The sequence below is a fragment of the Helianthus annuus genome, chromosome 3, assembly GCF_002127325.2.
Source record: "Helianthus annuus cultivar XRQ/B chromosome 3, HanXRQr2.0-SUNRISE, whole genome shotgun sequence".
NCBI lineage: Eukaryota > Viridiplantae > Streptophyta > Magnoliopsida > Asterales > Asteraceae > Helianthus > Helianthus annuus.
This window is the reverse complement of record NC_035435.2, coordinates 12,307,802-12,334,489: the sequence shown is the minus strand read 5'-3', so window position 1 is coordinate 12,334,489 and position 26,688 is coordinate 12,307,802. Positions and strand designations below refer to the sequence as shown.

General features: G+C 32.4%; 4 protein-coding genes across 4 annotated transcripts; 1 reads left to right on the top strand and 3 right to left on the bottom strand.

Moving 5' to 3' along the window:
• Window positions 1-3,053: 3,053 nt before the first annotated feature.
• On the top strand, window positions 3,054-6,696 carry LOC110931225 (2-alkenal reductase (NADP(+)-dependent)). The gene is made up of 5 exons (XM_022174628.2): window positions 3,054-3,287; window positions 5,602-5,785; window positions 5,882-6,048; window positions 6,139-6,221; window positions 6,301-6,696. The coding sequence occupies exons 1-5, from the start codon at window positions 3,054-3,056 to the stop codon at window positions 6,689-6,691; spliced, it is 1,059 nt and encodes a 352-aa protein (XP_022030320.1). The 3' UTR covers window positions 6,692-6,696.
• Window positions 6,697-9,247: 2,551 nt separating this feature from the next.
• LOC110931224 (F-box/kelch-repeat protein At3g06240-like) lies at window positions 9,248-10,174 on the bottom strand. Its single transcript, XM_022174627.1, has one exon. It carries the CDS (start codon window positions 10,172-10,174, stop codon window positions 9,248-9,250), a length of 927 nt encoding a protein of 308 aa, XP_022030319.1.
• A 7,630-nt stretch (window positions 10,175-17,804) lies between these two features.
• On the bottom strand, window positions 17,805-18,497 carry LOC110931223. Its single transcript, XM_022174626.1, has one exon. The coding sequence runs from the start codon at window positions 18,495-18,497 to the stop codon at window positions 17,805-17,807; it is 693 nt and encodes a 230-aa protein (XP_022030318.1).
• A 2,570-nt stretch (window positions 18,498-21,067) lies between these two features.
• On the bottom strand, window positions 21,068-24,716 carry LOC110928654. Its single transcript, XM_022171674.2, has 5 exons — window positions 24,390-24,716; window positions 24,258-24,311; window positions 21,692-21,744; window positions 21,470-21,592; window positions 21,068-21,382 (listed from the first exon to the last, which is right to left on the bottom strand). The coding sequence occupies exons 1-5, from the start codon at window positions 24,443-24,445 to the stop codon at window positions 21,198-21,200; spliced, it is 471 nt and encodes a 156-aa protein (XP_022027366.1). The 5' UTR covers window positions 24,446-24,716; the 3' UTR covers window positions 21,068-21,197.
• Window positions 24,717-26,688: the final 1,972 nt, after the last annotated feature.

The window sequence follows — 26,688 nt, the reverse complement described above, 5'->3', positions numbered from 1 at the left end:
ACTTCACCACTACATCATTGGCAACTGTTCCGTTTTTCTATTTATATATTTCAACCACTTTTTCATTACGAAATTTTTTTACCCATTTATGCATAAGAGCACGCGTGTAATGTCTTAGGGTGTATCCTGAGGCGTTAACGGTGATATGACATTTAAATTCATATTTTATACCACTCCTTCATTATGTTAAGGAGTATTAAAGAGGTTATTTGTTAACATTAAAGAGCTTAAATTCTTTTTTTTTTAACTAAAAACTACTAAAAATAGGGTTAGAAGGAATTAACCAGATTTATCTATTTCCTTATGACAGAGACAGGGTGAAATAAGGATAAATAGGTAATATGACAAGTATGTAAAGTTGAAAAAAATTAAAATGTACCCAAAGCCTAACCAATGTATGTGGACTGTATTGTGGATAATTCTGCCAACAACAATTACAAAATACATCCACCACTCAAAATAATTTTTTTAATGGCTAATGTTACTCAAAATAATTGATTAGTGTTAAAAAAATAACTAAATATTTGTCTTATCGCTTGAAGTCATCGTTTCGCAAAGTTAATCTTAGTTGATTATATCTAAAAAAGTTTATGAAATAAAAGAAATATTATTTTTAACATAAATCGTTGTTTATTTATTTCGGTTTAACGATACCGCCTTTCGAATTTTTGAAATTTCGTTTTTGTATCGCTATATGTTTTACGAGTTAACACGCGAAAACACGCGTGCATAGTTAAAGGCTTCTATATCTGTTTTTTGTTTGATTTAACAGTCTTATCACAACACATGGGTCTTAAACACTCGTTAACAATATTTTGGTACAACTAGACCAAATGTCCTTTGTTATTTTTCATCAATATAGTAAAATCGTGTGCAAATTATTATATTATTATATAAATATTGTTGACGAAAAACGATGAATAGTAACTTTATTATTATAATAATATATTGTTTTTTTGTTTTTTTATTTAATATATTATAATAATTTATTATTATATTTACTTTTAATAACATATTTTAATTTTTTTCCTTTTTTTAAAACCATATATTTCCTATACCATTTTTTTTAATTTTTTTTTCTTTTTTTAAAACATATATTAGTTTATCAATTAATTTAATACTTCTTTAATAATTGACTTTTATAATTTTTTTTCTAAAAACTTAAGTACGTAGTTGTGCTTGATTCCTCCCCGACATTCTATTATAAGTTTTGTTAAAAAAGAAGTTGTACTCTAAATAAAGTATTTATTTGGTATCTATTGACGAAGAACGATAAATAGTAACTTTATTATTATAAAAACATATAGTTTTTTTTTGTTTTCTTTTATTTAATATATTATAATAGTTTATTATTATATTTACTTTGAATAACATATTTTTTATTTTTTCACTTTTTTAAAACCATATATTTCCTATACCATTTTTTAATAATTCTTTTTTTTCTTTTTTTAGAACGTATATTAATTTATCGATATATTTGATACTTTTTTTAATAATTTACGTTTATAACTTTTTTCTAAAACTTAAGTGTATAGTTGTGTTTAATTTTTTTCCCAGACATTCTGTTATAAGTTTTTTTAAAAACAAAGTTGTACTCTAAATAAAGTATTTATTTGGTATCATAAAATATACGATGATAAACTAAACCGTTTTAATGGTTTGGCTTTCTAAATAACATGATTTATTTTCAAATCACGTTTGTTTTACATTATTATTTACTCGGTTTCGATGTAACGCGCGACCCTAAGAAAACTATTATTAATAAATAAAGGGAAAACAATCTGTTTCTACCCTTTTGTCTTCATTCTGTAGTATTATTATTTTAAAGTGCGAAGGTGATCATTATTCCATATATAAATAAGCAAACTTTTTGTGCATAACCACTTGTAACATGTGCTTTGAGAGTTTTTCAAAAAAAAAAAAAAAAACATTCTTTTTCTAATTTTATTCCAAAGGTTTTTAACTTTTGCAATTTTAACCCTACATAATTTGTTTTTTTAACTTTAACACAAACTTTTCATTATTTTTAACCCAAAGGTTTTTACCTTTTACAATTTTAATCCTACATAATTTGTTTTTTTAACTTTAACCCTAAACTTTTCATTATTTGCAATTTAACTTCACAAATTTTGTCACTTATACTTTTCATCTTTGGCAAATTTTCGTTTTACGTATAGTTCTTAATTTTTCGTGTTAATACGATGCAACGTACAAGTGTGGTTCAACTTTTTTATGCTTTGTTTCAAATTTTTCAAGTTAATACGACGCAACGTACATGTGTGGTTCAACGTTTTTACCTCTATTTTTTTCATGTTTAACAGGTTCGTCGCAACACGCAAACCCTAGGTCGAGTCAGTGTTGGTGGTCGATAATGGTTGTGTGACATTAGTACTATTTGACATCGTTTTACGCCACGTCGCAACGCGGCGTGTGCTTTGGGGGTTTTCCAAAGAAAAAACGTTATGCATATGGTTGTCGTAACCTTGGCTTTGGAGGTTTCAAAAAAAATTGATTTTTTTACTTTTCACCCAAAAGTATTTCATAAATTACTTTTAGCCCGAAACTATTTGTTTTTTACTTTTAACCCAAAACTTTTTATTTTTTGCAATCTATCCTCACAAATTTTTTACTTTTAACTTTAGTCTTTTACAGTTTCATTTTCGACAAATTTTTCGCTTTATGCTTGGTTCTAAATTTTGTGACTTAACATATCGCAACGTGCGTCTATGGTTTAACTTTTTTACGTTTCGTTCTAAATTTTGCAAGTTAACATTACGCAACATGCGTGTGTGGGTGAATGTTTTTACATCGTCTATTTTTCCCGCTTGACAGGTTTAACATAACCTGCGGGTCCTAGATCGACCTAGTCATAACTAAAGAATCCCCGCCGCATTGCGGCGGGTCTCAATTCTAGTTCTCTATTATTTTCCAACTTTTAAGTTGTCTTAAATTGCAAAGGTGATCATTCTCTATTGTTTTCCAACTTTTAAGTTGTCTTAAGGTGCAAATTCATTCTGTGCAAAGTTTTGTCTATTTTTTCTAACTCTTCGTTAATGGAGGTTACAAACAAATTCATAGCCATAAAGGCTACAATCGATGGTGAACCACAGGAATGTGATTTTGAGCTCAAGGTTGAACCGTTTTCCCTAGCGGTTAAGCCAGGATCCAAAGATGTCATCATTAAGAATATTTACGTATCAATCGACCCCTATCAGCTTAACCGTATGAAAAGTGTCAGTTCTTCTAAAAAAACTTCAAAGTTTGCCCCACGAATCGCTCCGGGTGAGGTTAGTTCTCTAAGTTTATTTTTTTTCATATAATAACATGTTTAGTGGGTCTATTCTAAGATCATGGCCCAAAGCCACTGAAATCCATGAGATGGCCTTACCACCAACTAAGGGTGAGCGGAGTGGGGCGGTAAACCCATTCGGTACCGACCCCTCATCCACCGCCAACTTGTTTACCGATCACATGTTACCGAAATGGAGGGCGAAATCGGTGAAGGTTTACCGAGTCGATGAGAGGGAGGGAAGGGGGGGAGATGGATGTGTGGTGGGGTCCATTTCTTCTCAACGAATCACACATTTTTCTTTTCTTTTTTAAATAGTTTACCTAAACCCCATTAAGTAAACCACCGTCAACTTTTTGAGCATTACCTAAACAATTTAGGTAAATTGACGTGACAATGTCTGATTGGGTGAATGGAGAGTTTACCTATTCCAAATAGGTAACAACTCCCTTCACCCAAAGACTTTCAATTGTTCAGAAATATAACAGGGTTTTTTAAAGTTATGTCAAAGGGATTTGAAACGAGCTATTTAAAAAAAATTAAAAAAAAAATCAAGTGACTAAAAAATAAAACCGGTTTTAGCAACTAGGGTATATAATTATTTTGTTTCTTGTTTGAACTACTCGTATAAACAATATTACAAATTGCTATTGTGTTATGTGGTAACCTTGAAAATTGGCATCCTTTTTTCTACTTAATTTATTTTATCTATATTCTTTTTACCTAACTTTTGCAATTTTTGTTACACGTTTTTATTCATGGTCCATTTACTTAAGCCCAAATTGATTCGCTAACAAACTATTTACTACCCATTGCAAACCTCAGGACTGGCCCAATCCCAAGTATTTTGAGGCTTTAGATTTAGGTCTCTAAATCAATAGGACCTCCTACTTAAAATCTATATCTATACTATATAATAAAAGAAACCTCTTTTGCGACACTTGTCATCGTATTAGGCAATCTTTTATAGATAATTATTATTTTAGTTTAATCTATTATAATTAATTATAGATAACTCTTCTATTAAATATTATTTAGTTTAATATCTTATGGATAATTATTATTTAGTTTAATCTTCTTCTCATTTATAATATTAAATTTATAATATTAAATGAGAAGGAGATTAAACTAAATATTCTTTGTATTAGGTCAAAACTTCAATATTTACCTGCCATCTAATATACATTTACGTACATTTATATTTAACCCCGTATTTTAATATCTTACGGGTTAAATGTTATGATTTTGTTGATATTATAAATAATATTTATGATGAAAATGTAACTTTATATTTTAAGGAATTTAATTTTAATAAACTATTTTGTATATTTTTTTATTATTATCTATACAAAGTTACATTTATATAATCTGTGTAATATATGAAGTTTTTAAAGATATAACTTTTTATCATTTGCTATGTAAAAATAGATTTATTCAACACGTATAATACATGGGGTTTTTTAAGGATATATTTTTTTTATTATTTGGTAGATTTTTCAACCCGACTATACACGGGTTTTTTAAAGATAAGACGTTTTTAGTATTTAATATACAAAATTACATTTATTTAATCTGTGTAACACACATGATTTTTAAAGATATAACTCTTTTTTAGATCTATTCAACACATATAATATATGGGGTTTTTAAGGATGTAATTTTTTTATTATTTGGTAGATTTATTCAACCCGATTATACACGAGTTTTTTTTAAAGATACGACGTTTTTAGTATTTAATATACAAAATTACATTTATTTAATATGTGTAAAACAAATTGTTTTTAAAGATATAACTTTTTTTATTATTTGATATATAAAATTATATATATTTAACCCGTACAATATACGGGGTTCACAAAGATATAACTTTTTATTATTTAATAATATAAAATTACATTTATTCAACCCGTGTAATACACGGGGTTCTAACCTAGTAAAAATTATATATGATATTTAGGTTGGGCTGAACTTATCTTTATACATACAAAAATATATAAAATACAAAAAAAGTTTGGCAAGAAAACCGATACCAACCATAGGGTTGACATTGAGTTGTAACCCCAAACTTTGGTTTAAACCCGGTCAAAACCCGGTGTTAAATCGATCAAACCCAATTCTTTGATTTTCTTCAACCAAATTGGTTCCAGTAAAAACCGGGTTTGACTTTTGTTGACCAGATCCGATACCAGTTCCAACTAGAACAGGTATGGGCGAAAACCCCGGTTTGCACACCAACTAAACCGGCCCATGAGAAATAAACAAAATACACAATAACCCAAAATTTAATGTTTGTACTGACTGGATTTGTTAAGGTGATTGGTGCTTATGGTGTGGGAAAAGTAGTAGCTTCAGGGAATCCTGAATTTGAAAAGGATGACTATGTTGTTGGCATTATAAGTTGGGGAGAGTATAGCATATCACAAGGGTTTATGGGTTGTTGGCTAAGTAAACTGGACCCAATGGGCTTCCCATTGTCATACCATGTTGGGCTTTTAGGTAACATTTGTATCTACAATTTTGATCCAAGATAAAGATGTTTGTGGGTTTTATTTTGATATGGGCTTATATAGGCTTTTTGTGTGTGAATTGTAGGATTTAGTGGGCTTACTGCATATGCTGGTTTCTTTGAAATATGTAAGCCCAAAAAGGGCGAAAAGGTCTTTGTTTCAGCTGCTTCTGGATCTGTAGGAAATTTGGTGAGCCAGTATGCTAAAAATTTAGGGTGTTATGTTGTGGGTAGTGCAGGGAGCCCATATAAGGTTTTAATATTAATTTTAAAGTTTGTTTCGGATTGGAAGAGTAAAATGGATAAACCAAACACTATTCGGATTGTTTAAACCCATTTTCAGGTGAAATTGCTTAAAGAAAAGTTCGGGTTTGATGGAGCGTTTAACTATAAAGAAGAAACTGATCTAGATTCTACCCTTGAGAAGTATGCATACTACACACCTCTATAAGTATTTCGATCATATACCTTTTGAAAAAGATTGATTTTTCATTTCTAATTTTAGGTATTTCCCAGAGGGGATTGATATATACTTCGATAATGTGGGAGGTGTGATGCTCGAAGCAGCAATATCAAACATGAACTCGTATGGTAGGGTTGCACTTTGTGGAGTCATTTCAGAATACACAGATGTTGGAAAACGTGCAGCACCGAATATGCTAAATGTTGTATATAAGCGAATCATGATTCAGGGGTTCTTAGGTGGTGATTATATGCATTTGTTTCCCGAGTTTGTCTCTACAACCGTTGACCACATACGTGCTGGAAAAATGCACGTGCTTGAAGACATATCAATCGGTCTAGAAAGTGTTCCATCCGCTTTTGTTGGACTTTTTCGCGGGTATAATGTTGGGAAGAAGATTGTTCGAGTTTCCAATGATTTAGAAGATTGCTAGTTGTTCCCTATTTTAAGCATTGGTGTGACATTTCATGGCGTGTTTTGTTCCTAAAAATAACAAGTTTAAATCTATTTCTACTTTATTTAGTGGGTGCCGAACCCTTTTGACTTTCCAATATTAAAAACAAATATCATTGATATGAAAAACAATGTGTATTTATTATTTCCCTTTGAGATTGAATGTGAAGAACGTACTACTAATTTCAAATTGATAAACCAATGGGGTGGTGGTCCATTGGCAAAGGCAAAGTCTTTAAAACACCTAGGTTGGGAATGGGAAGGTCTTGGGTTCAAGTCCCACAGACGACAAGGATTAAAGAATTTCATCTTTCAAAAAAAAAATTTCAAATTGATATGTGCGCATCAACTAAACGAAATATGTAAAAATACAAATATTGACTCTATGAGTACATATAAAATGGGGAAAATTACGAAAATGTTGGTTGATCAAACTACTTTTCAAATTTGTCACCCTCTTGCGTCGGTGGAAAGGCGCATCAGGCTTGGGATGCGTCCTTCAAGCACGGGATGCGTCTGTGAGCAAAACCCAATAAAAAATGGACATGTGGCCACAAGATGAGGTATGATGCACGGGATGCGTCCGGCTAGCTTCTGAAGCGTCCGGTGTGTGTTTCCGACGAGTTGTAGGTTTCCGGCGAGTTCAACATAAAATATAGGTGTTGGTTTCTGGGAATTCGGTACTGATTTCTTGAATTCGTTCTTTGATAATGAACAGAAAGATATTTAAGATCTGTTGAGTTCGTCATCTTCTTAAGAGACAAGGTGTCCGTGGTCTTCAAGATCTGTTGGGATCTATTTGGGGCCAAATTCATGTGTGATATTGTGAACTTGATTAGTGTCTTACAGAAAAGAGATAATAAGCAATGAGAACTCGCCGGAAAACTTGCCGGAAACCTGCAACTCGCCGGAAAACTTGCCGGAAACCTGCAACTCGCCGGAAAACACACCGGACGCTTCAGAAACTAGCCGGATGCATCCCGTGCATCATGCCTCACTCCAAGGACGCGTCCCGTGACCACGTGTCCATTTTTTATTGGGTTTCGCTCACAGACGCTTCCCGTGCTTGAAAGACGCATCCCAAGCTTGATGCGCCTCTCCACCGACGCAGGAGGGTGACATTTTTGAAAAATGTTTTGGTCAACTAATATTTTGGTAATTTTCCCTATATAATGTATTAAAACCACCGAAAATGAATTTTAGTTAAAAAAAGAAGTCTTATAATAATAACTTATATGTATATCAACTAACTAGGCTATCACCTGGGAACATCCCGAGATAGGAAAATTTATTTTTGAAAAAAAATACATAAATAAAATTTATAAACTAATTAGTGTGTTCTTTCCCTTCCTAACTACATTATTTATTCGGTTTGAATAATATCCCAAGTTGGCCTCCATGTGTGTTTAAAGGTTTCATGTAGAATTATTAACTTTTAAGTTAAGATTAAAATATCAATATAATAATGTTTGGAGATGGTGAAGATATATCTATGTGATGATTGTGTGAAGTTTTGAGAAGTGATAGTTGTTGATGTTTAATCATGCTCTGTAATAGCTTGGATATTCGGTCCAGATATCAAAGGATTAAATACATATTTACATAAACCCACGTTAACTTTTGTAAAATGTACATAGTTATTGTCAAACTCATTTAGTATAACAATATTTTTTTAAACCTTATTAATTAAACGAAAATAGAAAAAACAAAAATAAATATTAAATTGAAATATGTTTAAAGCTTTGACTGGTATTTTGAAAAGATTGGGGTATTTTTGGATACACAGTTATAAATTGCGTATAACATCTTTGAAATTAGTAACACAAATATTAAATTCAAAAGGAAAGTTGTGTAAACCCATATAAGTAAATTTCAATAATATATTTTATAATGACATATAGTATTATAGTAATAGAAAATGTAAATACACCAGGTTAATTTAAAACCAAATTACCTTTACATGAGAAGTTCAAACACGTGAAATTTAAAGTCACATTTACATCACAAATTACACAAAATGTCTGACACCATTAATTATACTAATCACGTATTGGGCCGTTTGATTTAATGGGTCTGTAAAACAATGAGTGGGCCGCCTTATAAAAAATAATCCAAAATTACATATACCAACAAATACTGGCCGACAAATTTAATTTGTAAACTCTCATTGGGCCGTCCAAAACAACTAATCACAATCCCTGATTTTAATTAGGCCGCAATTATGAACCAATACATTTATTGGACATAACAAAAGGTGAAACATAATACAAAATTCTTGTATTATTGTAGTAACGAAAGGATAAAATTTCAGATACTTGAAATAAATTAGATAGTTAGAAAAACAAAACAAAACATGAAAAGATGAAATAGTTAATAGTATCTAATTAAACCATAATTTCTAATCGAAAGGCGAAACGATTGTCTCCAAAAATAATGCGCCTTTCGGTCCGTTGTAGTTGTCAACATGTTGGATGTAGTTAAAAGAATCATTGCAAAGGACAACTTCAACTGTATCTCCCCAAATACTTGTTATCAATCACTTGTTGTCTTGAATTATATTTGTCCTTTGCTGCGTCTCCAGATGATGAACTATGCGAGCCTTATTGAAAGAAAATACCTTGATCCAGTCATCATGTTCATATTTGACCAAATCTGCAATTAGTTCACCAGCATATTGAACAACAATCACATGCAGCTTGTTAGAAATTGTTAGAAAATGTCCTTGGCAAGGATTGACTTCCATATGCTCCAGAAAACGAATTATACTGAAAGATTCAGAGATAACATCGAAAGAAACTATGTTCCTTTCACCGGGTGGAATCCAGTAATTGGAAACCATGAAATATATTGTTTTGCCGGAATAAATTCCAGGAGACCATGAATAAAAGTTTGAAGCTAATTGAGTTCCGCTCAAGAAATTTAATTGTCTCCATGAGTCATGACGTCGTGAATATACACGAGCAGTAAGTATGTCACTGTAACAATTAATATGAAGCACTTTTAGATCGTTGTCCTCGTCAAAGTACATACCACCTGTATCGTTGTGTCGACCAAAATGACGAACAAAGTAGTCGTCCGATATCAACTTAAAACGCCTCGTGGTTGGATTCCAAAGGACGAGCTCACTGTAACTCCTTTTAATGCAAACTAAAATCAGTCCGTTAAACGAACATATAATGCGTAAAAATGAAGGATGGACATTGTATGGAAAAGTAACGGTTTTGCTTGTATTGTCTTCTAAGTTGCCAGCTACTATGTCGTCAACGACAATGGAATTTTCTTTCAAGGAGAGCAGCTTCTTTTGTATTGAATTTCCAACTCGCCGAGCATGGATGGAAACAAACTTTGGTGTAGATAATTCATAACACCATTGTTTAGAAACACATTTGAAACGACAAACTACCTTTGCAGGTAGTCTCGATAAGATCTCTTCAAATATCATGTCATCCCCAACACGTTCCATGATTCGTAATACTCTGAAAATAAATTTAAAAAAAACGATTGTATAAGCTTTTTCAGGTTTATTAATTATGATATACTTGTAACAGGAAAAGTTGTAATATACAATACAAGAAAAGTAAAGTATCATATTCTGAATTAAAATAAAATACTTAAGCTTCATCTTTTTGCAAGTAATACAAATTGAATCATAAAGGCTCATATAAATAAAATTGCTTATTGTATAAAAACTTGAAAATTATGAATGGAACATTGAACATTTATAATAAAGTATACAGTAACTAACCGTGTAAGTGGAGCTGTTATGTATAAGACTTGAAGAATGAGAATGAATTACACGAAATATGGGTATTTATAGGACTTTCATCATATAGTGGAAATCTATTATTATTAAAAAAAAGATGTCAACTTTAAATTATAAAATACGTAATATATAAATTATCCATAATTAGATTCTTTCCATACACATGATGTCAAACGTATATTGTGTTAATTTGTTAATGTTAGTAACGAATAATGCAATAATATTTAACAAATCTTTGAGGAAATTTAAAGGCAGTTGAAAATCTATTTATAGAATGATTTTATATACTTTTAATCAAATAATGCAAAAATTATGTAAGATTCATCGATTTGTTTTTCAAAATTCGGATTAAGAATTTTATTGAAAATTTGATTGCAAATCGATTGGAAGATTGACTAAAATTAGTTTGGTGGTATATGTAAGTATATATTTAAATGTAGATAAAATGTTGCTATAAAGTGGCCAAAGATTAATCAATCTTTTGGAATGATTATACGGAATAATGGCTTGCTATATTAAATCTAAAAATTTGTTTGATATGTTATTATTTTAAAAAGCCTTTAATGCGGCAAGTTTACAAAATTAACCTTACACAATGGGTAAATTAAATTGGTTGGTCAATGTGTTTATTTTTTGTTCTATTGGATCAAATGGGTCAAATTACATACCTTGGGCTAGAATTCATTATTTTTTGACGTTCTACATTCAAAAAAAATGTTTTCATAATGGCCCAACTTCCTTTTGACCCACATAAAAATTGTTATGCATTATTTCTTACTTTATGATAATTATGTATTAGTGAAATAACTTATATGTAAAAATCGTTTAAACAAACACTATCACCCGGGAACATCCCGGGTTAGAAGAAGTTAGATTTCGAAACTAAAATGTGCACTAAGAACACAATATAAGTCGTTAATATCTTCTTTCATTTAGACAATAATCTGTTTTTTTTTTGTTTCATCAGTATCCTAATTTTGTTTACATGTGTATTTTTAATTTTTATGTAAAAGTTATAATCTTTTAATTCATATTGACATCTGAATTAAGAATTGTTCTGTAAACCGACATAAAATCTGAATTAAGAATACCTTTTATATTATTAAAAAGATATTAAAAAACATATAACGATCAAATAAACACATCAAACATACTAAAAATCCAAAATACCATTGTTAGAAACGTAAAACTCATAACAACTGATGTAAATTAATAGAAATATGATCTAAATTTATTTCTTGCTAACTTTCTCCAAAGCCTTGAAACTACTTGAAGTTGAAGACATGTAGACGTCATCCAATGTACGTTTGTTAGTTTTATTGCTATCACAACTGGTGTTAGCATCATCGTCCTTCACACTTGGGATGTGACTTTTCTTTTTGATAAATTCTTTATCATTTACCTAAAACAAATGTGAAAATGAATTAAATAATAATAGAATTAAAAATTAAGTAAATATTAATGTATTAATATGAATCGTATATTGAAAAAAAATTACCTCAGTAATCTTCATCTTTTCTTTGAACTTATTATAATTGACTCATCATCAGTCAAGTTCGTAACAAAATACATCTCATCAAAGTTAGTAAGATTATAAGTTGTTATCTCAATTTTAAAGGCAAACTTCTTTCCAATCAACTTGTTTAAATCCACGGGAAAGATTACTTTTTCAACAACCTATGAATCAAAAAATTGTATGATAAAGTTAATAACAAACTTTTAGAAAATATAATGAAAAAAATTAGACAAAGGAAAAAATGATTTACACATACAGGTGTTGTATTTTCTTGAAACAATTGTTCAGCCGACTTGAGAACAACTTTTTCAATGATTTCATCAACCAGAGGATGAAATAATATTAGTGGAACATCATCACTATTGTCTTCCACTCGAACTTTTATTTTGAATCTAATTAAGTTAAATAGAATCATACATATATAAAAATTGATTATTTTACAAAACATATAAATATTAAGGAAGTAAACAAATGATCATATTACCTTGGAACTGGATATATAACACTTTCATCACAATTAGGGTTCTTGCACACATGGAAAAAATGTTCCTCCATACTCGGGCAATCTATAAAATCTGTACCAGCCTCGATTAAACATTTAGGACACTCCATATAGTGCCAACCAAAATGCTTATCGATACCAGTAATAGTACCAAGTATAATAACAAATTGAGGCTGTATAAAATTAAGATTATGATAATAGTTAATTTAAAGACAAAAAATTCTACTCTTGCCATTATAAAAATATATACAAACCTTCATAATTTGCCAAAGATCATATATATTTCTCAAAGGAGTCTTCATGATAAATTCATCAGTTGACATCTACAATAATATAAACGAATAGTTAAATTTGAATGTACAAAATAAAGTAAAAACTGACATTAGTAAATTAATAGAGCTCTTGTAGATTAGAGTAAAAAAAATAAACTCATACCTTCTAAAATTCAATGTCAAATAAAGTTTTTTCTCTTCTAATGTATAAATTTCTTACAACTTTGAACATGTATTTATATTAACGTTTAATTTAGGAAGTTGTTTCATTTAAAATGTTATATTACGATATAAATAATAAATAATAAATATATATATATATATATATATATATAAAGTTAATACTAAGATGATTGTATTTATTTTTGGATTTCGGAATTTTATATTCAATATATATCTTTTTTTAGAAATAGTTTGACTATTCTGTTTTTGGAATGAATCGAAGCCTCGAAAATTAATACACTTAATTTAGAAAGTTTAAGAGTATTGTAATAATGTTTTAGTATTTTTTTAGAAATTTAAAACGAATATTATAATTATAATAATTAACAATAACAAAGTGTAACTAAATATTTTTATATACTTAATAAATACTAAGTTAAATTTAATAGTCATAATATATTTCAAAAAAGCTAAATTTACATTTTATATTAACTAAATTTACGGCCGGAATTTAATTTAATGATATCGCTAACATGTATATGCATATATTTAAATAATGATAATAAACTTTTAATTTTGGAAATTGTTTAATCTAAAGTGATATGTACATTGTTTTGGAAGTTCGGAAATTAGTTTTGGTAATTAATCCAAGAATATCAACTTCATATTAATTCTATATTGAAGAATATCAAATTTAAAATTGAAGTAACGATTCAGTTGATTTTACAAGACATTAAACTATCTTTTAGTATACATCATAAGTTTAAGACGTATATTATAACAATTAATAATCTATAACTCAATATTTTATATACTCAGTAATTTTTAACTTAAATTTAATAACTTCCTTATATATTTAGAAAATGAAAATTTATATTTTAGATTAAGTAAATTTTATGGCCAGAATTTAATTTTATGATATCGTCAAATATATATGAGTATCTTTAAATAAAACTAATGAGATGATGTAATTAACTGGGTTTTTTTTTTCTTTATAAATATTGTGCACGTTTATTCTTATGCTTAATAGGTTGTTTGACCTTCATTGTATAACTGGGTTGAATAATTATTTTTTCAATGATTTGTTGAAAGTATATTATAAATGTTTGTGTGGACCAAAAAAACTTGAACACAAAAATTATTAATCAAAAAAAGGAAACACTTATTATTCTAAACAAAGAACATATAATTCAATTGGTCGAAAATACTAATTGTATTTAATTTCAGGAGAAAAATGTTCTTCATATACTACATTATCCAACGACGGGCTATCTTCCAATAGTTTTTTCTGCGTTCATGAAAGATAAATAATTTAGAATTAATACAAATAATATTTGATAAAAAAGTATATTAAATAAAAGATAACTAAAACACAAAAATACTATATTACCAGATAATTTTCAGCATACAGTCGCCACACAAACTCCCATGATGATAGCCCATGTTGCCATTCTCTACATACACATCTACAGAGATCAATAGACCTCTCATTGAGCCTTATTAAAATTTCAAAAAGTATAACATCAAAAGGAAGATCACCCATTATGTAAAAAAATGTAAACAAAGAATTTTATATGCTTTATAGAGTAATTATATAGAAGATCAAACTGGGGGAATTAAATAATAAATTTGGTAATTCTTTTATTAATGGAATCTTTAGTGTATTTTTATTATTTGATTTTTTTAAATAATCAATTATGTAATTAATATACCTAAAAAATCCGTTTTAATAATGGCATGTAAAAACATTTTAATAATACACATGGATTTAACTTTCTCGCGGATCCGTTTTATTAAACCGACCCGCAAAACAAATAATCATATATAATTGTTTTATTATTTTTTGCACAAAATCTTCTAAGATCATATGTCTTCTCTATATGCAAAGATTTTCTCCCACTTCCCAATAACCTCCATCTTCTTCATCGGTTACATCATCTTCATCTTCTTCACGTAATCAGATCATAAAGGTATGATTGAATAACATAAATTCTGAATTTTATTGTACTGTTCTTCTTAAATCTTGCAAACCATTGTTAAGTTTGAAGTTCTCTTCTTCCATTGTGGATTTTCTTTTCTATTCATGTTTGTAGATCTATTTATCATATTCGGCTATTTGTTAATGAGATTAGTTCAACGATATGTGTTATTTTGATGTATTACTTGTAATATATGATAATAGACATGTTAAAGGTAAGATTCAAAAATTCTGATGTTGAATTTTGTTTATTATCTTTTGATTAAATGTTGCAATCGGTTTGTAGATTTTGATTTGGTTATTGATATTGGCCACGGTGTTTTATATGTCTTATTTTGAAGACGTTTACTTATTACATGTGTTAGAGTAAACGATTATCTTGTATTATACATATGGAAGATGTTATATTTGTAAGTATATGTTATATTTAAGTTATTATATACTGCATGTTTATGGTATTAGGTCTTAGTTTCTAGATATATTAATTTCATTAGATTAGGCATCATCTTAATGTCAGCATTATGATTATTGTGATAATCATTGTGTAATGTGAATTTGTTATTTAGATTATGTTCAATACATTGATTATGTTTTTTATTCACATGAACTCCTAATCTAATTAATACATGTTTGTTCAAAGGCAGATCAGTATGACGTCTTTTTATAAATTATTTTCCTCCGACTCTTCAGAATATCTAGTAAGATAATTAATCTTATAAGTACAACAATATTTCCTCATTTATTTATGTTAATCCGTGTTATCTTTTTCAAGGAAATACCAAAGCAATATAGCAACAGATTCCTATTGAATGCTGAACCAAACAATCAAGCCATTATCAAATGTGTGAACGGTAAGGAATTTGAAGTTCTTTTGACTAAACATAAAGATGTGTTTGTGTTCATGGATGGTTGGGAACATATTGTAGCGAAACTATCCTTTACGGAGGGTTGTTTTCTGATGTTTAACCAAATTGACTTGTATTCGTACTTGTTAACACCCTTTAAGAATATGCAAGACCATCCGATCTTCGGATCTAATGTTCCTTTATTTACCTCCATGTCTACCGAGAGAACGATAAGCAATGTTGAGTACTTCTGTCAACGCTTCACACAAGAGTCCAATGATAATTTGGTGAGTATACAAACAATAATTTTTTTATGGTTTTCATTAACAAATTTAAGTTATTTCACCTGGATGAATATTATACGCAGATAATTCCTACTGATTTCGTTGAAGATACAATACGTTTACCATCTATTAGGAAGTTAACATTCAAGGTCCATGTTAATTTGTGGGATAGTTTTGATGTGATGATTGAAAAAGACCGGAATACTAAAGCATATTTTCTTTACGATTCATGGGACAATGTTGTTTCTTACGTACCTATATACCCGGATTATTACGTTGTGATGAGGTACATTTTTAAACAAAATTTCCAGCTGATTGTTTATGACTTGAATGGTTGTGAGGTTCTTGTGGGAAAAAAGAGTATACACGCTTGCTGCTACAAACATACCTAAACCCGGTCCTTCCAATATTGATATAAAAGACACGGATGTAGAAACCGATCATGAAAAGGATGAAGATGAATCTGATCCAGATTATAATGAATCCATGGACGATGATTATGATGATGTTTCTTCCATTTCAACAAACTATGATAGCGATGAAATGTCTGATGAAGAAGATGTTGAAGTTTCAGATTCTGAAAAAGATAAAATGGTTGATCCAGACTACCATCCTATTGAGTTTGAATGGAAGTATGACAGGCGTTTTGTAAGTTCAGTTAGTATTAGTATTATTTATATCTAAAATAGTATAAAAACAATAATTTGTTTTTAGTATTTAATTTTGCCATGTTGTATATGTCATAATCTAATATTTTGATTTAATTATTTATCTTAGCGTCTAAGTGCTGATCTTGCTGAAGCATCAAGAATTGACGTGACTATGGAGATGTATGTGCAGAACTTGGATGGAGTGGATACGTTGATTTCATTTCGTGGTGAGAAAAACGGTGGTGGTTTTCGATATAAGGCTTTGGAATGGTGTACGAAATTTACCAAACCAAATGGTATCAATCCTCCTGCTAAGTGCACGTTTGTTTATTGCCCAGTTCAAAAGAAATTAATTTTGAAGAAGGTTGTCAAATAGTTCCTTTCAAACTTTATAAACAATATAACTATAACTTAAGGAATTTTGTTGGTTGGCTACTTTAGGTTCATCTCATTTTGCGACTTTATCTTATAATGCTTTTTGAACGTATTAACAGATGATGATGTAAACCTTTTTAGACTACTAAATGATATATAACTTATTTTGTGTTGTTATTGATACATGTTTAATGTTTAATCTTTAATATTTACTAACTGTTATTTAAAGATGATTGTTGCTTATTCATTATAGTCAATATATTAAAAAGGTTAGGTATTTGATGTAAGAATATACAATATATTTAAACAACAGTTAATATATCCATTTGGGCCTTCAATCAAATGTTAACAAATGAGACCATATAACCGATGATTATCTATATGTGGATAAAAAATATATGATTTAATGATAACATTGTACTAAATTAATATATGGAAATTTAATAAACAACCTCAAATAATTAACAAATGTTCATAATAATATAGTACATTAAAAAAATGCATCAACTTTTATTAAAAAAATAATAATATACAAAATTATTTATTAGACTTAACATAGGTGCGTGAAAACTTCTTTATAAACAACATTCGTTGTAGTATCTGTCGGTTTACCTTCCTTATCTAGAATTAAGATCTTCACCCCTTCTCTTGATTTAACTCTTGATAAGGCTACATATAACTGATCATGTGTAAAAACTGGCTCTTTTAAAAAAAGTCCAACCTTAGACAAAGACTGTCCTTGACTCTTATTGATTGTCATAGCGAAACACACAGCAACAGGAAACTGTCGTCGTTGAAAAGCAAAGGGTATTTTTTTTGTCCGACGGTATCATGGTAATTCTTGGAATGAACGTTCTAGTTCCAACATTAGCACCTGATATAATTTCAGCTTCCATAACCTGCTTTCCAAGAAATGTAACCTGCAACCTTGTACCATTACATAATCCATTTTGTTGGTCAATGTTCCTAAGAAGCATAATTGGAACACCGACTTTCAAAACCAGACGATGATTTGGTAAACCAGATATCTTTAAGCCATTCAGAACATCAGGTGAATACAACTCTTGCTGGAAGGAATCATTAACTTGTTCGGTTTGACATATACTATCAGAGCTTAGGTACTCTGTTGGTTCACCAGGAAACAACTCTAACAATCGATCATTTATTTCATGTACGACCTCATTTTTTGGTGTAAGAATGGCCCTTTCTGAAAAATAATCTCGATCCATATATCTTTGTAAAACGGATGGATATACAAATTGAATCAAGCTTTCAATGGGATCCAAACAATCTGTGATTAGAAGATCAGAAGGTATTTGTACAGTTGCCACACCATCATTGTCGCCTCCTACTTTACCCTCACCAACATCGAGAAGCCATTTGGCAAATTTGTGCGTCTCCTCCAATCTAGATTTATCAGCACCAATAGTCAATCTCATGTTTTTGGTCAAAGTAACTAACTTACATTGGGACCATATATAAGATGAACTCAACGAAGCGTTGACAATTTGTTGCCTACTACCGTTTGGAATAACTGGAAGAATCTGTCTAAAGTCACCACCAAAGACGATTACTTTACCTCCAAACAAACAATCCGAAGACGATTGCTGTACCAACAAAAAGAAGGGCAATCAACAAACCCGCGATGGTTTTTGGCGTAGGATTTTAGATCATTGTAACGCCACCATTGGTGGAAGTAATCGGACCGTGCATCAAGTACGGTCTAAATGGACCCCGATGATGACGAAAATAAACTTTTTCAACGGCCTATACCAACAAGCGGTAAAAATTTTATTTTATAACGTTGTATATTTTTAAATTTTGTTTACCAAGTTCATATTTTTTTAACACTTGTTATTTTATAATATGTAGAATCGCACACGAGGAAGCGGGTGTAGCGATCTCAACGTGAACTTTAAAGGAATTTAAAGATAGATATCCGAGCGGTTTTCAACATGTCGAGGCATGGGAGGTCGTTCGAAAACACGACAAATGGGCCAAGTCCCATTGTTGAGTGAGGAAGGGGAAGGTTCGGCACAAAAAAAGAAAGCCCGTTGACGTGGACCCTTCCATACCCGATATGAACGAAGACCCCTCGCCACAAAGAACACAACGGCGAGACAAGCATCAAGCGACATCGTCCGAGGGCTCGGCCGAGTTGGCGGCACAATTCAAAGAGTACACCGCCATAAAAGAAGCGAAGCACGCGATTGCATTGGAGGCGATTGAATTGAGGAAGAAAAGAGAGTCGGAGGCTCGCGAGCTCATAACGGAACAACGCGAGACGACGAGAAACTACGCGTACGATCGAGATATGAAAACATTCCTCAAGCCGCACGACGATGCTCCGCCAGAAATGTTGCCGTTCATCCTCGCTCGAAAGCGCGACATCGCTAACAAGTACGGGTGGCCGTGCAATTTCTAAAATTTCTATGTAGCATTGCGATGTAATTTTTATTTTATTAAATGAAATGTAGTTTTTTATTTTATGAAATTATGTTTTACTTTTTATAAAAATATTTTCTTAATTAAAAAAAATAAAAAAACAAGTCCTCCAAGAGAGGAGTGCCGCCATCAAATTGAGGGTGTGAGGGAGTTAAGAGGGGAGTTGACATGGCGCGTGCTGATTGAGTGTGTGTAAGAGAGGGTACTCCCCTAAAAGAGGAGTGCCCTTACACCCTTATGACGAGACAGGGTGAAATAAGGATAAATAGGTAATATGACAAGTATGTAAAGTTGAAAAAAATTAAAATGTGCCCAAAGCCTAACCAATGTTTGTGGACTGTATTGTGGATAAATTCTTCCAACAACAATTAATCTATACTATATACAAAATACATCCACCACACAAAATAATTTTTTTTAATGGCTAATGTTACTCAAAATAATTGATTAGTGTTAAAAAAATATAACTAAATATTTGTCTTATGGCTTGAAGTCATCGTTTCGCACACTTAATCTTAGTTGATTACATCAAAAAAAATTATGAAATAAAAGAAATACTGTATTATTTTTAACATAAATCATTGTTTATTTATTTCGGTTTAACGATACCGCCTTTCGGATTTTTGAAATTTCGTTTTTGTATCGCTATATGTTTTGCGAGTTAACACGCGTGCGTGGTTAAAGGCTTTTATGGCTGTTTTTTGTTCAATTTAACAATCCTGTCAGTCTGTCACAACACATGAGTTTAAAGACTCGTTAACAATATTTTGGTACAACTAGACCAAATGTCTTTTGTTATTTTTCATCAATATAGTAAAAAAAAAGTGTGCAAATATTAATAAATAAAGAAAGGGAAAACAATCTTTTCTACCCTTTTGTCTTCATTCTGTAGTGTTATTATTTTAAAGTGCAAAGGTGATCATTCTCTATTATTTTCCAACTTTTAAGTTGTCTTAAAAAAGTACAAAGGTGACCATTCTCTTTTATTTTTCCAACTTTTAAGTTTTGTCTATTTTTTCTAACTCTTCATTAATGGAGGTTACAAACAAATTCATAGCCATAAAGGCTACAATCGATGGTGAACCACAGGAATGTGATTTTGAGCTCAAGGTTGAACCGTTTTCCCTAGCGGTTAAGCCCGGATCCAAAGATATCATCATTAAGAATCTTTACGTATCAATCGACCCCTATCAGCTTAACCGTATGAAGAGTGTCGGTTCTTCCCAAAAAACTTCAGAGTTTGCCCCACGAATCGCTCCGGGTGAGGTAAGTTCTCTAAGGTTTTTTTTTTCATATAACTAGTGGGAGACCCGCGCGTTGCGGCGGAGTCGATAATATCGAGCATAAATATATCAGCAAGTCGAGACGGTTAAGGTTTAAAGGGTTGTGTGAGTGTTAAGAAACTTTCGCATAAGGTTGGTTTTTTTTATACAACACTGAAGTTAGGAGGTGGTGGTGAAAGACATCATATTTGGAAATTGTAAAGACGTCATATTATATCAGGTTGTTTTTGCTGTTATAGAAAGGTTTGTTAATTTTTTTAATAGAACAATGTAGGTGGATGTGGTGGTCAAAGAGGTGATTATTTGAAATTGAAAACACAGGTCTTAAGAAGGAAAACATCATTGAGTTATTGAACATTGACTTAAAAGACACGCCTTAAAACCATTAGCACGTATTCATATAGAGGCAGTTCATTTGGTGTTAGGAGGTGTGCATGCGTCGATGATCTCCTGTATATTGGTTGACCACCATTCATCATCTTCCCAATCGTCTATCTTTTTTTCCTGGTCAACGCGTTTGTTCTCCGCTTCAGAGGCTGTAGCAATAGCATCCTGGTTCGTGTTTGGCTGGTTTGTTGTGTGGTTCATGGACGTTGCTGAAATGTGATTTTGTTTGTTAATGAAAATGATGCTGACAATGTAAACGCAATTGATTTGTAATAGTTGAATATGTTTTGGACTACCTGATGGGGTTGTTTTAACGTGCTTTGTTGGGGAATCCGCTTGCGGGTCAGACTCCCTGGGCGATGGTTTCGTTACAGATGGTGTTTTCCTTTTGTTATTATGCTTGACTGCTGGGGCCGTTTCTGTTGCATTGTGACGTGCGTTTTATGAGCGGTAAAATGTGGCATATGAATAAATTGTGTGTAATATGTTTTGAAATTTTGTTGGTGCTGTTGACGTACCGGGGTGTGTTGCCTGCGGTTGGTTACTTGTTCCCTCCATTGTTCGTGGGTTCCTGGAAAAGAGTGTAATCGTTGTTAGCAATTGAGGGCATGATGTTCATCGTAACTGGCCAGACGTAACAGTTAGGATCCGTATGAAAATGACCCATTTCCGTTTTGTTTTGGACGAAAATAATCCACTGGTTTCTTTAGTTGAAAACAATAGTAAGGGCATTAGAGTCCACCATATTGTGGTAAAGTCCAAACGAACCAATGTACGTAAATGCGAGTCATGATTGGCGTATCTCCATAACACATGTCGTAAATGTAAATATTAAAAGATTGTTGTCCCATTTTGAAAGCATTAAATATTTGGTGTTGATGGATGTCCTGAAATTTGGGAGTTGTTAATTTTGTATTGTAGTTAAATAAAGTTTAGTTGTTATTTAATCAGTGTTGTTCTGCAGCACCGGAATCCGTCAGTGGCATTTAGTTTTTGTAATTTCTAAATAAATATTTTCAAACACAAGTCACATGCCAGTGTTAGTTTATTGATTTATTGGGTTGTAGGAAATCGGTTTTAGTATGCATACTTTAAAAGTGAAAGACGTATATAGATAAGAGAGGTTGGAAAGTGAAGTAGATAGAATATTATTGAGTCCATCAGTGATCAATTCATTGTGAACATTAATTAACGGAATGTAAATAAAAATTCCGAAAGTTTATTGGTACCAATGTTGGATATTCATACATCTGAATAATAAGATGTATTAGCATGTGGGGAAAAGAAAACAGTTTTGATGATGTGCGGGCTAGTTTAAAGGAGTTGGCGACACAAGCGTTTCAGTGAAGATTGCCCCTATGTCTCCTTGAAACCAGTTCCCTGCGTAGAAACGGTCCAACGGGTTGTTTTCTGTTGCGAATTCATAGAGCTTTATCGGGCCACTCATAAAATACCACGTTCCGTTTGTCATGAAGTGTGTGAATGTCACCCATGTTGAGAATGGTATGCGAGTCACTGGTGGTGTTGAGAAGAGGTTATCCCAGCGATCGCCGTTGAGTGTCCATAAGTCGGCTTTCTTTTTAGTCCCGCCACTTGTAGTCATTAGAAGCCTTTGTAGTGAGTCTTGTACATTTGCCAAAACCCCCTCATAAACGGATGTCGGTGGAACTGGGGGGAATGGTATCTCGATAATCTTCTCGGTGATTGTGTTGAATGCAATTACGACGTTTATAAACACATCCCATTCTTCTGTGATTGTGAAGTACAAAGTGTTTCCACATAAAGTCCCATGTGACCAAATGAACATACGTGTTGCATATTCGGGTTTTGTGTCGAAAGGTATTTGTCTCCAGGTTCCCAAACGCCTGGAGTAGATATGTGCTGTAGTCACACCTGTTGTTCTCTTTATATGCAATACGTTGTAGTCGTCCGCCGGCCCTTTGTATAGACCAACCGCATCGTTGACGTTATTATAGAGTCCTTGGCCGGTGGGGGTGGAAAGAAGCTTGTACTTGGTTGTGGTTGGGTTCCATAGCACTAAGTCATTGGTCGGTTGCAAACTTATACAAAGCAAACCATCCAGGTGGGCTAGTGTTGAGATGCCCTTTAGACCAGGTGGAAATGGGAATTGAATGTTAGTCGGGGTCCCATAATCACAAGTTTTAAAGTCCATTGGGTAAACGGAGCAAACCAATAGGCGGGTTAACAATGTTTTTTGGTTACATGGAAGTAGCGAGCGGGAGCAATGTGATGTTTCGAATGCCCGCGTCGATAGTAATGCACACCAGTCCTTGCAGACAATCTTACACCTGGTCGCTTGCTTGGCTGGTAGGCGTGTTAGTATTCCAAAAACAATGACTTCAACACCTAAAGACATGGCTGGGTAGAAAAGTAGGATAGCAAAGTAGTTATCAGTGGGAGGAGGTCGTAAATAAGCAAGCAAGTTGCGAATAAAACGTAATGTCTGACAAGTTTAGGAATTCTTAAAACCCAACAGATTAGAAGTGAGAAAGAAAGTTATGGTGTCGTAATTTGTTATAAAGGACATTGTAATTCTCCATAGAAAACCCTCCCACTCCAAAATTTAATTTTGTTATCAGGTATGACAATAATATATGAGTCAGTTGACATTGAAAGCATATATTTTGGAAATCAAAGACAAAACCATGAAATTTATACAAGTTAAATTGAGAATTAAGTTGGGTTTGAAGTTTGAAGCATATGGTGGTCAACCATCATCATTTTTAACAAAGTCAGAAATGAGTTATATTTTTTTATGTTGCTGTGAGATGTGGTAAGCAAATGTTAATGAAATATGAAAGAGACAGTAGTAAGTTAAGTGGTAGTTGACTATTTTAGACGTATGCACTATATGTTTGACATCTTGAGTGAACCGTATATACTGAAATTAGAGATATTTACGGTCCGGTTCAGACGTGTTTTATGCATTTTACGGTCTGGGTCAGCGTTTTTTATGCATTTTTTGGTGTAACCAGTAAGTACGGTTTTTGTTAAAATTAAGCGAAAGCAGCGGGTAAATGAAGTCATAAGTTTGCAGGGAAGGAAAACGGAGAAAATTGTGACCTGATAAACGGGGATTCCGGACGCCGCAGTGTGAAGCGAGAATCCTGCACGGACCTGTTCATAATTCAGAAAGTTAGAACGTGTTTGTTTGAATTCCCAAAGAAGTGGTATAAGAAAATTGGGTAATCAAACCTGAGAATATGGAATTGAAATCGGGAATGAGCAGACAATTGATGTGAGGGCTCCATGTTAAATAATTGGGGGTTTCCAAACGATGGTGGCAATTTAATTAGTTGCGTCAATTACTGAGTGGACTTTAATTTTGGGTTTGAATCGTCAGTGATCAATGAAGGATGAAATATGAAACAATTGAATGTTGCGATGATTGGGATGATTTTCCCTGAGTAGCGTACAAAACAATTGAATGGGGTGATATGAATGGACGAAATATTGAATAGGGTTAAGGGTGGGCTTCAGTTTGTGAATTCAGGTGTAGATTATAACATTAGGTTAGCTTGAAGGAGATGCACGTGTTTTTTACAGGGGGGTTTATGGGGAGGATGTTGTTGTTTAGTATTTATTATTTATTATTTATTATTTATTATAAAAGATAATGTATTTAAGTGTAAGTTTGATTTGAGTGCAAGTGAATTTCAATGTAGTATCGAACGGTATGAATAGGAATACCGATTAAGTTTTATTTGCAACTCTTATTTGAAGGTGAATGCAGTGTTGAAGTTTTTTGAACCGATGCGAAGCGGGGGTTATACCGGTTGACATATTTTTGGACTTTTTTTAGGTGAACTTGTTTTTTATGACATGATAGGGTTAATTAGTGATGTCGGTTGATATTTGTTTGAATGTGCAAGGAGGGTGGTTTGGAAGCGGGCGGTTTTAGCGGTTGAATAATTTTTGTTTTTTTTTTATTTGAAGTTCTAATTTTATGACGGTTTAGGGTAGGGGTGTAAACGAGCCGGGCCGAGCCCGAGCTCGACCAGGCTCGAGCTCGGCTCGTTAGGTTTTTATGAAGCTCGAGCTCGAGCTCGGCTCGGTTCGAGCCTACTTCTTTGAGCTCGAGCTCGGCTCGCGAGTAAAACCCAAAGCTCGAGTTCGGCTCGACTCGGCTCGAACTATTTGGAGAACAACCTTAAACGAGCTAAAAGCTTGGCTCGAGCTCACTTCAACATCGCTTAAACGAGACAAAGCTCGGCTCAAGCCCGGCTCATCAATGTTATCATCATTATTAATATATTATATATATAAAAAATTAAAATTTTGTATGGGCTCGTTTAGGCTCGCGAGCCTAAACAAGCTTTGTATTTCAGGCTCGAGCTCGGGCTCGATAACAAAAGGAGCTCTATTTCAGGCTCGAGCTCGGGCTCGGGCTCGGGCTCGTTAAGGCTCGGCTCGTTCGAGCTTTTAACCGAGCCAATCACGAGTAGCTCTCGAGCCTCTAGGCTTGTTTACACCCCTAGTTTAGGGGTAATCAGTGATGCTGGTGTGAGGATGTTATACAACGCAGGTGAAGTGCTTAAACGGTTTGAAAGGCTATCTGTTGACGCTTCGAAAAGCGGTTATTAAAACGTTGTTGCATTTTGGCGTGCATTGCGACGCGTGATCGCGTTATCTGATATTTTTTTTCTTGCTTGTCAAATTCTGACCTGTTTATATAATCACCACCATATTCATGTTTAAGACAACAATTTTTGAAGGCAAAATAACCAAAACTGTTATGTTGAGATGGTGTTACATAATGATCAAACAGGTAAAGTGGCAATCGTAAATATGCATCAGCATAACAGTATGAGTAAACCGTATGTAGTAATGTATAATAGTAGCAGCAACGGAACCGTATGGACTAATGTATAATCGTACCAGCAGCAGAGTCCCTTTATTAATACATGAGTAAACGGAACAGCTCAGTTGAGATGACATGTTTTCGTAGGGGGTTGTGGTAAAATTGTAAAGACCGGTCGCTGGAACATTAAACATAGGGAAGATTTTATAAGAGGCTGTGGAGGAACTGGGAAGTGATTTTAGCAAAAAACATACCAATGGAGGACATTCACAAAGAGTAATAGACCAGTTACATTTAGTGACTAAAATCCCATGAAAACCGGTTAGGGAAGTACAAACCATTACAAGATACATTTATGTGTTTACGATGCCCTTGTTGGTTGTTTCATTTTGGCATGCAATGGCAGGCGTCATCGCGTCATGTGGTATTTGTTTTGCTTGGTTGTGAAATTGTGACCTGTTTATATAATCACCACGATAATCATGTTTCAGACAACAATTTTTCAAACCAAAAATAACCAAAATTGTTATGGTGAGATGGTGTTACATAATCGGTTAACGGGTGAAGTGGCAATCGTAAATACGCATGAGCATAATAGTATGAGTAAAGCGTATGTAGTAATGTATAATAGTAGCAGCAGAGTCGGTTTATTAATAGATGAGTAAAGGTAGGCATACCTGGTAAGCGGAACAG

Bases quoted from the DNA above. Each gene is read 5' to 3' on its own strand.
- LOC110931225 (XM_022174628.2), top strand. From the start codon at position 3,054: ATGGAGGTTACAAACAAATTCATAGCCATAAAGGCTACAATCGATGGT. The intron at 5,786-5,881 runs GTAACATTTGTA...TGTGAATTGTAG, and splicing joins ATACCATGTTGGGCTTTTAG to GATTTAGTGGGCTTACTGCA. The intron at 6,049-6,138 runs GTTTTAATATTA...ACCCATTTTCAG, and splicing joins GTGCAGGGAGCCCATATAAG to GTGAAATTGCTTAAAGAAAA.
- LOC110931224 (XM_022174627.1), bottom strand. From the start codon at position 10,174: ATGGAACGTGTTGGGGATGACATGATATTTGAAGAGATCTTATCGAGA.
- LOC110931223 (XM_022174626.1), bottom strand. From the start codon at position 18,497: ATGAGATTGACTATTGGTGCTGATAAATCTAGATTGGAGGAGACGCAC.
- LOC110928654 (XM_022171674.2), bottom strand. From the start codon at position 24,445: ATGGAGCCCTCACATCAATTGTCTGCTCATTCCCGATTTCAATTCCAT. The intron at 21,745-24,257 runs GTCACAATTTTC...ACTCTTTTCCAG, and splicing joins CCGGAATCCCCGTTTATCAG to GAACCCACGAACAATGGAGG. The intron at 21,383-21,469 runs GTAGTCCAAAAC...ATCACATTTCAG, and splicing joins CGTTAAAACAACCCCATCAG to CAACGTCCATGAACCACACA.